At 38.3% G+C, this 17,001-nt stretch overlaps 1 protein-coding gene across 6 annotated transcripts in view; it reads right to left on the bottom strand.

Annotated features, from left to right (window-relative positions):
* Positions 1 to 17,001, bottom strand: part of EPHA6 (EPH receptor A6) — a 533,966-nt gene that overhangs the window by 140,676 nt on the left and 376,289 nt on the right. For 4 of the 6 annotated variants that reach the window (XR_010392099.1, XM_064522371.1, XM_064522378.1 and 1 more), the window contains 2 exons: positions 8,986 to 9,033; positions 8,403 to 8,565 (listed from right to left, as the gene is read on the bottom strand). Coding sequence is in view for 5 of the 6 variants with exons in the window: in XM_064522371.1 (XP_064378441.1) it covers positions 8,403 to 8,565; positions 8,986 to 9,033 (211 nt within the window). In the remaining variant the exon portion in view is untranslated. The remainder of the gene's footprint in view (positions 1 to 8,402; positions 8,566 to 8,985; positions 9,034 to 17,001) is intronic. The other 2 variants (XM_064522375.1, XM_064522394.1) reach the window with 1 other exon arrangement.

Below are 17,001 nucleotides of genomic sequence, written 5' to 3'. Positions count from 1 at the left end.
TTCTATCAGGAACTACAGTCAAGTTCATGAAAGAGGGCAAATTTCATATCGACTTAGTCCTCTCCACCTCTAACCAATACAATTTTTAGCTGAGACTGTACGTTCCTAAACAGAGATCATCCTGTTTCTCTTGTTTCTACTCTACTGTGTTGGCAGAGATGCCAGAGTCCAATATATTAGGATTTTTTTCAAGTAGCCAAATCACTACAAAGGGTCTTTCAAGTCTGAAACTTCCCAATGACTTTAATTTACCTGTCAGATAAAAATGTCAAATGACAGACAGGTATAATTGGAAAATGCGGATTTGCTAAAAACTGACAGAGAGGCAGGTAAGGCGAAATGATGGAAATACTTATTTTTTCTTGAAGTGATCCTTCTAGAAATCAATAAAGGCACAGTGCAGTGAAGAACACACATATAAACAAAGAGACACATGTGTGCACACATACAGACTCCTTCTCACTCACAGGTAAAATGTTCCAGGAAATACTATCCAGGCAGTGAGAAGATGGCAATAAAGCAACACAATAATTAATATTCTTACAACACTCTTGAAAGCAGAAGTATATTTAGGCATTTTGCCATTCTAAGTTAAATTCAGCTCATATCCCTCAGTCTTTCTGTTATTTCTTTTTTTCGTTTCTCCCTTTTTCTCTTAATCAAGGTAATGTTTAAATTGTAAATAGCAAGAGCTTCAAGATGCATAATATTTCTGTCATGCATGTTCTCGATTCTTTTTTGTCATTTCCTGCTTTTCTTTCCTTCATTTCTTCTCTCCATCAGCTGGACACGTTGGTATATGTCCCTCTGTTTCTCTTCAGTATACTCAATTATCCAGGACAGAAAAACAATTATTACAGGTTGCAAAGCCAAGCAAGTTTCTGCAACCTTATTTCATCCCTGCATGTTTAATCATGGGACCATATAGCACCACACAAACCCTCCTGTACAGGGACAATTAGCAGTTCTGTGACCACAGGGACAAATGTGGCTGTTGCATGTGGAGGGCCATACTCCATTTGAAAGTTAAAGTTTATGAGGGAGGTGGTGAGGAAGTATTGGTGAAACAGGAGTATGATACTGCTAGCAGTGCCAATGGGAAGACTATTGTCAACTTAGCTTCCCTTGACCCTATCCCCTTCTTGGACAATCAGTCTATCCCTGCTCCTTCTGACAAGATGATGGTGCTCCACCAGTAGCACCCTCTTTCCTCATTAGCCCTCCTAGGGACATGTGAATGGGAGGGAGGTACTATCCATCCCCAGTGCTTGACACAGGTTGGTGCATCAGCCCCATAAAAGATTAGGATTTGCTATGATTACCTTGTTGGTACCTGGACACAAAAGGTGAATATGTTTCCCAGATTTCTGCTTTAGGGAAGTCTCATGAGGAAGCTTAGTACTTATCTCATGGGGCTGGCTGTTGCTTTATCTGGTAGCGTGGATCATTCTCTCTGCCCATCAGCTCGGTAAGCTCATTTTACCAAAAATATACTTTAAAAATGAACAGCACAAGACCAAGATATGGGAGGATTTATTGCTCATCTCAGGAGATGATTAGATAGTATGCTGCAATGTTTGGATGTCATAACCCTTCAAACACAGCATAGCTGCAACTAATATGATTAAAGTGGTGAATTGATTCTAAAATGACATCATATATCATACATATGTCCAGAAGCATATTGTCAAGATAAACTGTTCACTCATTTACTCCTAATACATGAGTGTCTAATAGCATCATTCCTTCTTCCTTTCTTGCTTAATACCATGCCCAGAAATTAATTCTGTACCTAGCTCTGCTCCCCAGTCTGCATCCAGCCTGGGATACATTCTGTCCTCACCATCTATTCTTCACTTTCAAACCGTGACTCAGCTCCTCTCTGGGTTTTTCACCCAAACCTGTGGAGGAGTAACTGCACTTTCAGTCCTCTCCAGGCTGGAGGGAAATATCTCAAGGCTTCTTCACTTCTTCACTGGGCAGACTGGAAGGAACAGTGCAAAAGTTTTAATCACAGGACAAGTGGATAGAAGAAGGAGAGAATCTTCCAGCTCCTTCTTTTTCCTTTCATTTCTTTGAGCGAATTTCTCCAAAATCTGTAAAAAGTTGTGTATTTGGTATAAAAGGGCTGGAAACCCTAACACCAGCTCAGTTCTGTCTCCTAGCTACATGCTTTAGTTATTTTAATTTGACATCTATCAGGCAGTGGACCTTCCAGCAGAGTGAAAGATAGAAAAGTGACAGAAAGACAGCTAGACAGATAACAGTGAGTAGCTGTAAGTCAGATAAGTGTGGAGGGTGAGAACTGGAGCTCTAACAGACAGGAGCTGACTGTCAGATGGATTTACAAGGCATCGTAAACAACAGTGCTTAGGAACAATAGGAAAGAAAAGTATGAAGTATAATTAGGTAACCTTTAACTCTTCAGAAGTGCTGCAGTTCCTGTGCTCCAGTGAACTGATGTGCTCCAATCTAAGGGGGGTGTGGGAAAGGGAGGAGGCAATGGAAAGGCAATCTTGAAAAAGACTTTTAAAAGGGAAAACTAATGCTATCACTAGCATAAGAGCATAAAGCTTTTTGGTATATACTGGCTTGAAAAGCCTTTCTCTAATTGTTTCTCCCTGACCAGCGGATGAATGGAAAGCCTATGCAGGAAGTTGGAGATTTGAGCAAGGACGCTGTTCTTGTCTAGGAAATGCAAAGAAAAAGTCAAGTCTCTGGGGCTTCTTGGCACATAGAATAGCGAAATCAGATGGGCCAAAGTCAAATCTGAAGTGCAAATGGATGAAAATATAAAACATAATATAGAAATACTTCAAGATTACAGTAAGACTGAGGCAGACATAGGGATAGATCCAGCAAGACAGTTTCCAGATAGAAGATATGTGAAGTCTCAGCCATTTGTTTGTTTTCACCCAGAAACTTCATTTAATATTGTCAAAACATCACACACACTAACAAAAAAAAAAATCTCTCTTCTGCATTAGCAAATCAATGTATTTTAAAAAATCCTAGGAACACCCTTGTGGCATGAATCAGAGCACTTACTTGAAACAATACTAGGCCTCTGTCAGAATCAATGATTGGGGATCCTTCTCCTGAGCTTTGGAGTTCTGGAAGGAAGGGAACTCAGGCTCTAAATCAAATTTGGGTTGCAAATCCAAGGTACCATTATTTGAGGATGAAAAGTTGAAAGACAATGTTGTAGATGTGGGAAGAGGAGGAAGAATATGAGAACTGACCAGATCTGGCAACACAGAAAAAGCACTAGCTGTGCCTGTGTTAAAGAATTTAAAGCTATTGCTTCTCAACATCATTTCTGAATAATTTTGTTTTTGTTTTTAACACTATTTATTTGAAGCAGGCACAAGTCATCACTGCTTTTAGATTAAAAATTGCCTTGTGTCTATATTTATCAGTTTGGGTCACTCTCTGTGTAGCCCAAGTACTAGTCCACACTGTGCACATGCTAGTTTGCCCTTTGAGTCCCTTCTCAAACAAGCCATTTCTTGCCTTTAACAAGAAATTTGGGCCCAGCTGACACCGTAGATCACCCCAGGATCCAGCCCTAGTGCATCACATCAGGCCACACACTGCAGTAACCTAGCAAGCCTTACACTCTCAAATATCCTATTTCCATAGATCTTTCAACACCATGTTAAAAAATATGACTCTGGCAGGCTATGACACAGTCCTTTCATGATCTCAGATATTTGAAATTGAAAAAATGACACTATGTCACAAGGCCACATGGATACCCAGCCAAATAACATGCTGTGAGGACACAGCGATTCCACTGCAAAAGCATGGCAGCCATGAGCTTGATACCCAAGAGAAAAAAAAAAAAAAAAGCTTTTCCTGCTGCTGGGAAGACTGACATGGTAAAACACCCTCTGTTTTAGAACACATTCTGCACAAGATTGCTGCTACATGAAAACACTCTACTGCCTAACAGCTATAAATTGTTCAATATTTTACAAAATTCCTCTAGGCACAAGGGCCTTTCAGGTGACAGAGTAAAGAACATTCCTTCAGAAAAAAAGAATGCTTTGAATCATTAAATATTAAAAAAAAAAAAAAACTCTGTAAATGCCTAGTTAAAAAAAAGAGAGAGAAATAGGGAGAGAGAAAATAGTAAGAGATTAAAGCATGTTTGCCTTGGGACAAATGGGTTTTTATTGTCAGAATACATTTTATTCTATCCTAGCAAGGACTGGAGTTTTTTGCGGTGACTCAGATACCTGGTACTCTTGATACACAAAAGCAGGAACTAAGTAAGAGTGAGGTTATACTTCAATTTATAGCTACAGCAGTGGTACATATATGTGTGTGCAGGAGTGTGTGAAACCTTGTCAGCTTTGCTAGAGGTGTTTTGCTTGTAAGGTGCCGAAACAGGGAGACTGAATAAAATGGCAGTAACCAACAAGCTCAAAAGCAGTAGTTACCATGCTTTGCAAAGCTGTTACATGGAAATTTCCCAGCAGCAACCTCTGAGCTTTAACAGTGGAAGAAACCCCTGACAGCATCCATTCATCCATTCCTTCCTCCTTTAAAAGACAATTTTCCTGACTCTTTTAGATAACGCCATTTCCTTTCATGAAGTACAAACTTTACTCTTTTGACTGTTTCATTTATTGGTCTCTACAGCAGGGAGAAGAGTTCTCCAACAACACACTCCCCAAGCAATGGTCACCTCAGTCTAATATCCAGTAAGTGAGGGTGCTTTCTGGGAAGCAGCTCAGCATTGCATGATTAATTAGCTTTTTTTTTTTTATTACTCCTACAGAGTCAGTCTTGTTTCTGCTTCATGCACCAGCATTAATAATCATTGCAAAATTTTGTGTTCCTAGTAATGATGTATATAATTTTATCCTATATGACTGGAACAGCACAGATTGCATTTCAATCAGTATACTGCAGTAAGCATGACAGTACTCTGCTATCAAAGACAATCTGTTTTAAGACTTAGTTATACATGTCTTACAAGTTAAGAATCAACATTCATACCATCACACTTTTTAGAACTTGTCTAGGTTCTTTAGAACTCTTTAAAGAAAAACCCTAATTATGGATTGCTCATTGTTCCACTATCTGTCAACAAATCGTGTCAATATTTAAGCAGGTAAATGGAGTAACCTTGGTTGTTCACCGGCAACTGGTCCCAGAATTCTTTTCTAGATGCTAGGACACAACGCATAGAGAGCTGAAGTATGTAGCAACTAATGCCAATTGAGAATGATTTTTATCAAACATGCTACTTTTAAAATATTTTTTGTTTATTTTTATGAGATTATTGGTTGATAAAGTTGCTGTTAGCAACACAGACTTTTTATGACTCTGTCCTTCCCAGCATTCTGATGAAAACATATAAAGTCAGTATAGCTCATATTAAATTGATTAAAATTTGGCTACAAAAAGTAGTCAGACCACAAAAAGACCACAAAAAAGTAATTGTAAATGTGGAATTTTCATCAAGTAAATTGTTTCTAATGGGTAGGGAAAGACGGGGCTGCAATAGTCTCTCTTGGCCTAACATTATTTGGTATCTTTCAGAATAATGGAGAAAAATATATATTAAAAAATTAGTAAATGTCCAGCTAACTGCAAATCGCAATCAATGAGTATAGGTATATGAGAGATATTACATTTCGATCCATTGTTATAAACTGTCTGGAAAAGTTACAGGACTACAGAAGTTTGGCCTGTATTATGAAAGGGGTTCAAGTGAATGATCATAATCATCTGATATGACTTTAAAGTTTAGAACAGGCCTACTTTAAAAATACTGCTTTGAGGAAGTAAGATATTTGGACAGTAACAGGGTACCATTTGATTGGTCACTGAGGGCTGCTTCCATTTGAAAAAAGTAATATTTACCAATAGGTACTCACTTTGTCCTCTTTTCCCTTTCAAATCTAAAGCAGCACTGTAGCAATATTTGAGCAAACCCACAGCCGTAATGGTTCTTCGAACTACTGCTTTAAGTAAATTGAAGTCTTTATTTAGCTCCAGGTACCATTTTAAACTGAACTGCAAAATTTCTCTCTACCTCCATCTCACTTGACCATAAAGAAGGACTCCTCTGCCTACATTTCCTTTCAATCACACAATAATTTATTTTTAAAATAAATTAAATACTTTTAGTCAGGCACAAGCCTAAGCAATGAAAGTTGGTAAATAACAACTATACAATGTGTATTCATGTTTCACTACCAAGATTCAAACTAAGTGCTTAGAAGTACTTGAGAGTCAATAAATGTTTAAGAGTGTTGAGATTTGAAATATATTCTCTTCAACAGAGCTCTGTTTCTGTAGGAACCTTGTGTTTCCATGCAGTGAGCAAACAGATACTTAGAAACCCATGGGCTACAAATTATTATTATCTGGTGATTTTTCAGACAACATTACAGAATGGGATATCATTTTATAACACAAAATTCAGTGTTTCTCCAAAATGGGATACAAATTTGAATGAAAAAATTACATGTGAAATAATTTAGCATTTCCTTTTTAGCACTGAATAACATAACAGCTCATATTAATTTTGCTGTGATAATAAGGCTTACAAGTAAATTCTGAGAGAAACTCACAGTAGTATCATAAAAATCACATTAACCTATCATCCGTTTTTTTTTCTTACAACGGAAGGCTAAACCATGTACCATTGCTAGTTATCCTTGGTGTCCAGTGAAGCTGGAGAACAACTCAAGCTTCTAAACTACTTTTTATGTGTTTCACAACACTATCCTTAGTTCTTTTTGCCCTTTGCCTCATGGCTGTAGAGCTAGAGAAGCTAGTCCAATATACACAGTCAGCGTTGTAACAGTGGTGTACCTTAGCACTATGACACTATTTAAGTTTACAGGGATTTGAACTGATTCAGACCTCAGATATTTGGAATGAGATCTTAGGGAAGGATGAATTAATAACACACCAGCATTGACAATGACACCTCTGTCTCAGTCATCTGGATCCAAGCCTAAAATACTTCACTTCAAGGACTACAAACATGTTTTTCAAAACTGTGTAAGGTTCAAGAGTCAATGGTTTTATTAGCAGCGGTCAGCTTAAAAAATTACCATCTCTTTGATCTCCATCTCCCTCAATTACTTGTTTCCATCCATGTAAAAAGTTATTTAAATATTAGATTAATGTCCTGCTCTAGCTCACCATGCAGCCCAAGAGACAGCTGTATTAGTGTAACTGAGAAGGAGATGCTGGGTTGGGAAGGAGTGGATGGGATCTCACTCCCAAGAAATGTTGCCTTAGCAATGAAAGAAATGTCACAGGAACAATAGTCTTCATGATTTAGATGGGTAAGTCACATTTTCACAGATCTGACTTAGGTTCATGGAGGTTTCAATTCCATTTACTTTTGATACGAGTTAGGCCCCGATGTGCCTGAAGGACAGATTCCACGCAGCATTAGATCAGAAGATGCAGACAAGATCTACCAGAATTCTTGAAAGGACCCAAGTGCTTCAGTTCTATTAAAACCAACTGGCTTAAGGGCCTAGAAAATTTTAAAAATACAATTAGGCATTAAGTACTTGGAAATCTCTCCCTAAAACATTTTTGACACAGCAGCTAAGAAGAAATGAAAATGGAACACAGACACATGGGTGCTCTTGAAAACACTTACAGAGAGTTTTGAGTCTGTACTTTAGCTTAAGCAACTTGAATTCTAAAACACTAATGAAAAACATGGTATACATAATTGGTTAATTAAAGTAATTTCATTAATGAGTGTTTTAGTGTTGTATCTACTACTTTAATTTTTATCTCAAATGCTTGCAAATACCTTGCTTGCAGTTTCCCTGAACGTGGAGGGCAATATCTGATTTCATTATAAAGTTGTTCAGAGCATGAGTCAAGCGTTTTTATACTTCCTTAGGAATATTTAGGTTTTCTCCTTCTTACTGGCATATTTAGTATGCTTATTGGTTGAGTGGAAACACATATAAAAGTTAACATAGTTTTATTTGTAGATTCTGGTAACACTACAAACTATAGAGAAAAGACTGTCACAGTGTTCTAGGAGCTTGCACAAAGCTTCTGGGCTTATAAAACATACAAGTCTTACTTGGGATATTTCCAGATGTTAAAAGGTTGGCCTTTGAGTGAAAAAATGATATGGGGGAACACTTGCAGCAGAAGACACTCCTTCAGCTGCAACCTCAGGCTAAGATTTCTATTTGTTCCTCAAAAAAAAAAAAAAAAGGAAAAAGAAAAAAAGAAAAAAAGACAAACCAGAAGTGCAGAGCTGAGCCTTATACAACATTGGTCATTCTGTGATAAGTGTATGGTAGGAATTTAGCCATTCAAAGTCCCAATGCCTGACTCTTTTAGAATTAAATGCTACTTTTATTGCACTTGATTTTTTTCCCTTCAGTAAAACTTACTTTCATCTCCAGTTTCAAATTCAAACTTCTGGCTATAGCCGCTGTATCCTGCTGCCGTCCTGACTCTGATATGAAATATATACTTGGTGGCTGGCTTGAGACCTGTGATGATAACACTTGGAGCCTTGGACCTTGTGGAGGAATAGCTGAGCTGCTCATGCTCCTGAGGGACAAAAGAGGGAAGAAATGGTATCAAGTTGAGTTGCACAAACTTTGCAAAATGATATAGCAGAACTAAAGCTCCACATTCTTCTCATGAATGTAAAATGTGTTTATAAAAGGAGGTGCAGGTATGGATTTCAGTACTCTGATTGTGCTATAATCACAACGTATGATATGGCCTTGACTTAGATTCCAATTTTTTGTCCTTGGTCTTGCTTATAAACATATCAGATCTTTGTGACTTGGGTTAGTAATTATATTGTATTTAAAATAATATGGATTAGTACAAGACTACATTCACAGTAAATGGCAGCTACAATGGCAGCTAATTATTTTTGCACAATGGACAAATTAGGAGTTCAGTAAATACTAGTAAACTGTAAAGTAAAGATGTGGGAGTATTCAAATACCCGCTACTCACTTCTACCCGCAGGTAGTGCCAAAATGCCGGCGCTATCCGTGGGTAGACCTGTGGGTAAAAGAAAATAAAAATTAACTTTTTCTTTAAAGTTTGTAAACTTCTAGCATGGTTCAACTGTTTCACTGCTCTTGAATTTGTTTTCTCTTTCCAGGCAGCTGTAACGTGGTTGTACATGAAATTCCCTTACACACACTAAAAGGAGAATACTGTCTGCAACATTCCCCTGTTAATCTCCCAGCAGTTGATCCCAGGCATCTGCTGAGGACTCCCTCCTTCCGCAGAAGTCACTGGGAATAATGGTGCGCAGCGCCACTGAAGACCAGCTGCTGAGGGCCGGAGATCAGCCACATCACTTGCTGCTCAAACACAACGCGCAGCTTTGCTAAACAGGTCACTGATGACACTTGTACATGAGGGGGTGAATTAAAAGAACAGAGAGTTTATTACCTTTCACTAGTTACTATCACTTGATAAATTAGTAATCTGCAATATTTTATATGGTGCCTTAAGGTTACATTTACTGTGTTATAGGGGGCTTTGTCCCCAAACTGACACTTGAACAGAGCTATCCTTGGCATATGCTCAATAATCCAATTGTGGGATTATTAAGCCATTGTGTGCCATAGGGCACCATATACATGTATTATATTATGCAGCAGTATTAGAGTACGTGCAAGTTATTCAAATGATGCTTCCAGCCTGTTAATAGGGAAACAATCTGGTTCACATAAGAAATACAGCCAGGAGAAACGTAGGTCTCAGTTAGATTCTACTAGACTCTTAACTTCTTCTGAACAACATACATGTATTTTTTTTAACATAAAACAAGCAGTAAACACATTCAGTCAAATTCAGTCATGGTATAACAGAGTCACATTAGCATATGGCAGGAAGTGTATCAGTATTCCCCTCATAGGCGTACAAGGAGATGGCCAAGAAAATCAAATTTTATAAAAAAGAAGCACACAAAAAGAACCTAACAATTCTGTTAAGTGACAGAAGAGCAGGAAGGTAGGAAACATTGACCAATATTCAAAATAATTAAATTTATTGCTTAATTCAAACAATGAAAATAATTTGAGAATCTCTACTAAGTTGACATGCTGATGTGTTCTACGGTCTATAACCAAATTTTGAAATAGCAAAGAGCATATATTAAAATTGAAATATTAAGACACAGTGTGCATGTAGTCTTATGGATGGAGAGTACAATCAATATATAATCTAACAACTTCTATAAATATTAAAAAAACTTTCTCAATCACTTGAAATATTGTAACTTTGCTTTGAACAGTTTGGTGATTCTTAAACTTCCATTTTCTGAGAAATTTCAGAAAATACCTATTTTCTTCTGACATAAGGTCAAGCTGTTAAGGTGATGGATTTTTTTGTTTGTTTGAGATTAAGCTTGCTTCAGCTTGAAAAATAGCATGTAATTGTGCAAAAAAAGGTATAATATATTTATTTTCTGATTTGTAAGGAAATGGAGACCTTGCATGGAATGGCTGAGGTTGGGAGAGACTTTTAGAGATCATCTAGTCCAACTCCAACACATACAGAGTAGCTTCTATACATCTTTATAAACATTTCACAAACATCTAGCGTGTCATGAATAGTTAATTTCTATTCCACAGCCTTGTTATACATGCAACTTCCAGGGACCTCCATCTGTAGAGGGATCATACACCTTAACATATCACTTGGACAGGCTCTGCAATCTTGGAGAACACAACGAGACTTGAAATTATTTAGTAATGAAGCTGCTGATCAAACTGTAAATTTCAGCCCAAAGGGATCAAGTTTTTCAACAAAAGCCAGCAACCAGCTCAAAATCAATCACAGAACCAAGAAAAAAAGGTGCCTGCTTTTGCACTGTCCTAAGACCCCACTGAATTGCATGACTGAAAAAGAAATCATAGGTAGGGCCCTATGTTTGTGATCTTGCCTGCTAAGCCCAGGACCACTCCAAGCCTGTTTCCGCACTTCAATCCAGGTAAGGAAATGACATCCACAGAAGAGAAGATTCTGGATACATTCTTTAATGGCTAGGTAAACAGCTGATGCTTGTTCTATACAGATGTTAGTATGCTTCAGTCCAAAGGTTTAGCGACTAGTTATGTGCAGGTTTGGGTTTCAAACCCAGGAGCAAGCCATCCCCTTCTTCCATGGCCCAGACAGTGGTAGGCAGAGGCTCTACTGCAACACTGGAAATTTTTGTTCAGGCTCAGCAGCCTGCAAGATGAGGAGGATATCGGGACTTAAGGGATTGCACTGTATGGTACAAAGCCTTTCCCCAGACTACCTTGCAGCTTGAGATCAAGTACTTTTTACAATTTACTGGTCTATTCTGACCTGCTGGAGAGATTGTAGAATTAAGGTTTCAGAATAATTTGATGGAACTGGAAGAAGAAGGGGGTTTCTTCAGAGGAAGATGGAAATGGAAATCTTGTCAAAAGTGGAGGAGACTCCCCAGGATCCAAAGCTAAGATTTACTGTAGAGGACCGCAGAACAAGGCCAGTGGCAGCCAAGAACTGAGAATGACTTCTGAATAGCTGAATCAGAGCTGTATTTACTGTACTGTAAAGCAGTTCTGATAATGTAACAGTGGTACCAGTGACATAACTGATAAATACTAACATCAAGTATTTACCAAAGCTATTATTATACCTACAGCTATATTTATTTACAGATATACATACAGATCTTCTAATGATTTGTTACTTTTCTAGTGTGACATAATGCAATGACCCTAGAACAAGGATCTAGGCATGACCAGTGCTAATAAAATATTACTTAAGTTGCCAGACATCCCAGTTTGAAGACTGTTACAGAAAAACAAGAGATTGTTATAAGGGCCTCCCTGAAATATAAGCAAAGATAATAGAGGCCTTGAAAGTGCAGGCACAGAAAGGCAACAGAGTCCTCAGGGCTATAAATATAGTTCACAAATGGCTGATTACTGGTCACTAAGGAACGCAACATTGGGAGCTAGATAAAACTAAAAAAAATATTTAGGATAACAGAGAGCAAAGAACAAGTATCTGATATAGGTAAAATATGCAAAATACTCTAAAATGTGGATATAACAACGAATTTGTGGGCAAATGAGGAAAGAACTAGTGGGCTGTGTTTGTCAACGTAAAAATAACACCACACAGATCCAAGAGTGAGAAGGAAGAAACTCCACCATCAACATCCTCTCACCGAAGAACTGAGAGAGCCAGCCACTTGCCGTAGCCTCTCTCCCTTTCTCTGCAGGAAAACTAGCACCGTTGCTGTTAGGAGGCAGCGGATACTGGAAGGGTGAGCATAACACCTAGAGAAGGGAGAGATGCTGGGAAGTTTGTAAATATCGGTTTCAATGTTATTGGCAATGAGCTGAATATTTTGAATAGCTGAATATTTTGGACAAGTGCTAGTATTACTGTAACAGGGCTAATAAATCTTTGATTATGCTGTTAAGACTCAGGTAGTCAGTAAATTTTTGGCTCGGCGTACAGGGTGTATTTCTTTAGCCCACATAAATGGCATGAGGTGTTTGTTCTGGTACCTTGCCCTTGAGACTTGGCTGTAATTTGGATGTAACAGTTGGAGGCCATTTCCTTTCCCCAGAGTACCTTCCTGCCTGAGATCAAGTATTGTGGGTTTTACACTGAACAATATATTTATACAGCACCACTGAAGCCAAAAGACCCTATAAACTTTATACAGAAATTGCTTTGGCTGCCACTGAAAAATATTTGAAATACATTCCCAGAGTAGCTCTCATCCGCCTTGCAGAATTTCTGTTACGGATTATCCTATGTATTCAACCTTTCAATTTCTAAAGATCATTTTATACTATACATATTTATCACAAGCTAAATGTTACTTGTATAGAACACAGCACTAGTGGATCACACTACGGATCTAGCAGGTCCCTAGACAGGGATGCTGAGCAGGCAGGGATCAAGTGTACCTTTTTATTTTTAGTTGGTCAAAGATAATGAGTGTAACAAGAACTGTGATGGTAACATTTAATCAACAAATTCAGTTGCATCCCTAACAAACGAGAGGCTTTTTTCATTCTAGGATGATTGGAGAAATGGCTTTCCATGGATCAATAAAGACAGCAATAAATGTCAGTAGGCTTACACTGTTTTCTCAGTGGTTCGTGGCAGAGCATCAGCATCAGAATTTGCCATGGTACTGTTTGATACTTTACTGTGATAACTTTTATGTGCCAGAGATTTGAATACCAATATTTGCCAATATTTACCTACACTTACTGTGATACATTTTGGTAGGACAAAGTATCAGGTATTGCCAACAATGTATTTGCTCCTTCAACAACTGAAGGAACAACTTTTATTTTTCTTTCTTGCTAATGATGGCTCAAATCAAAGGAAAAAAAAACATTTCTGATGATTGAAATAGAAACGATCCATTGCATATTTGATTATTTTCAGATCATCAGTTAAACTATACGAGGAATATTTGAAAATGTGAAAAATCTACTGAAATAAAATATTTTCACTGTTGTCAGTGAATCGTCATTTGTAGCTGGTAATGCTAAAATTAATTTTGGAAGGCATTACGTGGCAAATTAATAGAAAATGAATATTGGCTGCTGGTTTCTTACACAGTTTATATAGTAGTACAGCAAGGTTATTACAAATCTGTTGAACCTTGAAAACTGTATAACTAAAAATTGAGGTCACTTTTTTTTATAAACCAGAAAAGTTCCTGCATTACAGAAAATTTTGTCAACCCTGAATACACAGAAATGCTGAGTAAACACTAGCAGATAGTTCTTCTCAGACCATGCAGATTAAAATCATCTTAATCTGTTTTTCAGATATTTGAACCTAATTTGTAACCACTAAGTCTGGATTGTCCAGTTGCAAATTTTAGGATGATGATGATGAAAAAAACATCTTAGTGAGTGATCAGTGTTTTTATTTCTTTCACAACGTGACAAGAAACTATGATGTTTTTAGACAACCACAATCTGGTCTTGTAGAAGCTGATGCTTATAAGCTTACATTTCATTGTATTCTGACATTCAACGCATTGTGTCATAACAAAAAAAATGATGATAAATTGTTTGTCTAGAAATACAACTTTCTTGAAAAAAATACAGTGGCAAAGTAGAAGAAATGGGAAGGATTTCAGTCAGTAACATGCATTAGCTTTCAAATACCTTTTTTCACACAGTGATTTTTGGCGAACAATCTTCTAAATCTGAGCCAACCCTTTTCTTTGAAAAACATGCTAACTTTTTGAGAAAGTGTAAGCATTACTGAAAGTTGAAACTTGACTCTGTCTAGATTACTTTTATCACAATATTCAGTAGAGAGACAAGTTCAGGTACGTGTTTCAGGAGAGCACTGATCAAACACTCTACCATCAAATCCTACTTCTCTTTCTTCTGTCTTTATTCTTTCAATTTGGTGAATTTATTCCTTCCTCTTTCCGAATTACAGCAACAGAAAAAAAACATTTCCCTTGAATAAAGCTAAATGCTGAGTATCAAATTAAAGCTAAGCTGTGCATTTAAAAGGTTTTAGAAATGGATTTTAAGAGGCACTGAAATGCATTAAAACCGCTGATCAGCATTTTAAAGAATATGGTGACATCCGTGATGCTTCACCACAATGCGGAGATGAGGACTGCAGAAACATATGCTTGGAAGAGAAACACATGATGCTGTAAGCGTTCCTCGGTGCCCCACATTTCTCTGCTTTCTGGGCAAGACCCCACATCACTCAGCGACAGAAAACCCCGAGATGCCTGCGTGCTGGGGCACGCATGAGGTGAGCCCTGCCCGGCCTCAGCCCAGACCCCTTACAGCGAGCGCCCCAAAGGAAACCGAGAGGCCTTTAAACCCCCAAAGGCCACGTTTTATTTCACTTTGAACCACCTGTTTTTTTACATGGAGGAAGTGAAGAGCGTTGCAGGACGAGGGGGACACAGCCCCCCTACCCTCCTGGTAGTAACTTTCGCACCAAGAAATGAGCCAATTTTGCCTGGGATTCATGCAGAAGACGACCCTCCAAAGAGTAATGGTATTTGACACTTGAATCTCTACCACCAAGTATTTTCAAACTCACTGTGAGGATTTTGGCTCCCAAAGACTACCATGTTCCTCTGAAGTACCATCTAATGCCACCATGTAGGCCAAGACAATTTTTCCCTGCTTTGTAATAAAGGTCAGTGCCAGACCTGAAATACTTCCCCTGGTACTTGCCTAGATAACCTTATTTCTGTACCTGTGTTAGGTCTACTTTGGAATACTTTGCTAGCAGTGCTGTTAATTCCTGAAAAACAACTCAGTTACACTTTGGGACAGTTAGCATGGGCTAACATTAAACGCTGCTTCATGATGAGGTGTGGAAAACTGAGTACTGAGAACTAAGCTCAGTACTGAGAGAAGTGCATAGAGATTCATTGTACTCGACCGGCTAGCAGCCATTTATGCCAATGAGAAGTTTGGCCATGTCTGGGACTGAAAGGGGGCTCTGGCCTTCCTCCAAAATGGAATTTACAGAAGGACAGACACCACAACCCCGTATATATTTGGAACTAGCTGAATGTCCTTACAGTTTAAGGCTCTGCTGATAGTGCATTGGAAATTACCCAATCTTCCGTGCAGGAGAAAAGTGGGTGAATTTATTGACCACTAGATGTTCGGGCCAAGAAAGCACTACTTAGTATTTTGCATCGGTTGCATACTGCTGGAGTCCAAAGGAATATTCTGCAATGTCTGTAAAAACATACCTGAGACAGTCATCGCAATACCTGCTGCCTTTTACTGGGGGGTGGAGGAGGGGAGACACAATTCCCCCCCTCTCCCACCCCCAAAATGTAGTGACCAACAGGAAACTTGTGTTTACCAAAAGAACATTTTCCTTACTTGGAAAAGGTGATAAACTATTCCATGACCATTAATAGGGCAAGCTTTAGGGTTTTACTTCTAAAAGAAAATACTAGGAAGTGGATGAGGAGTGGTCTAGTAAAATTTACATTCATGTCATGTTAAATTTTTCCTATTTCAGCCTGTGTCACTGAAATAATAGAATATTATTGACTGTATTTCCAGATCCTTTTGGAAAGTTTCAGCTCACATTAGCCTTTGGAAACACAATTATCTATATGAAATACCAGGTAATCTTTTCCTATAGTTTGTGACAGACCCACAGTTGGATATACAGAGAGAAAAGTCCTCAAGGATCAAAATGACTTTGCCAAGACTCCCTCATCACAGTCACAAGATCTGCTGTGCACCTGGAAAACCAGGGCTTTCCCCATAGGGACTCAGTCTGAGGTCGATGGTGGTAGCCTGGAAGCTCTGGCTTTCAAGGCTGGCTACTCATTCTGCCATGATCATTCCCAAAGAGGCTAAAGACAGTCTCAGAAGAAAACAACACAATTCTAGTGTGCAGAGAAGTATGGGGTGATTTGTTTCACTCTTTATACTACTTAATGTTGCATGGATCCTGGGTTCATAAACTAATCTAAACTACAGGAATGGGATGTACTTCCTGGATGCACCCACGCACCGAGGTGCACACTTTGACCTCACACTCATTTTACACTGGGGCAAGATTTAGACATATATCAGCCCTCCTGCCCTGCACCCTGTTTTTCATGGTTTTGTGGGCTAAAAGGAAGCCACAGTGTGCTCTGTGATAGGTCATGGGAAATGTCAAGGACTACGCTTGTTCTGTATTTATTGAAAACTACAGAGGACTTCCAAAGAATCTGTGAAAGAAAAGAACAGTTTCATCAATATGTCTGTATTATCCCTTTGCACATTAGCAGTAAGCAAATTGCTGGCCATTATATAGGGCTCTGGGTTCCTATAAAAGAAGTACAAGAAACGTTCTGATCCTTCATATTAGCATTAAAGCAGCATTGTGATCTTTAGATAGCACAGGACTCAGAAATATTTCTGAGAACACATAGTCTGAAGCTTTAAAGCTAAAGAAGTAAATCTGGTATAATGTACCCAAATAACTACTTGTCATATGAGG

Source organism: Dromaius novaehollandiae, chromosome 1 (assembly GCF_036370855.1).
Source record: "Dromaius novaehollandiae isolate bDroNov1 chromosome 1, bDroNov1.hap1, whole genome shotgun sequence".
NCBI classification, from domain to species: domain Eukaryota; kingdom Metazoa; phylum Chordata; class Aves; order Casuariiformes; family Dromaiidae; genus Dromaius; species Dromaius novaehollandiae.
This window is presented reverse-complemented; position numbering and strand designations above follow the sequence as displayed.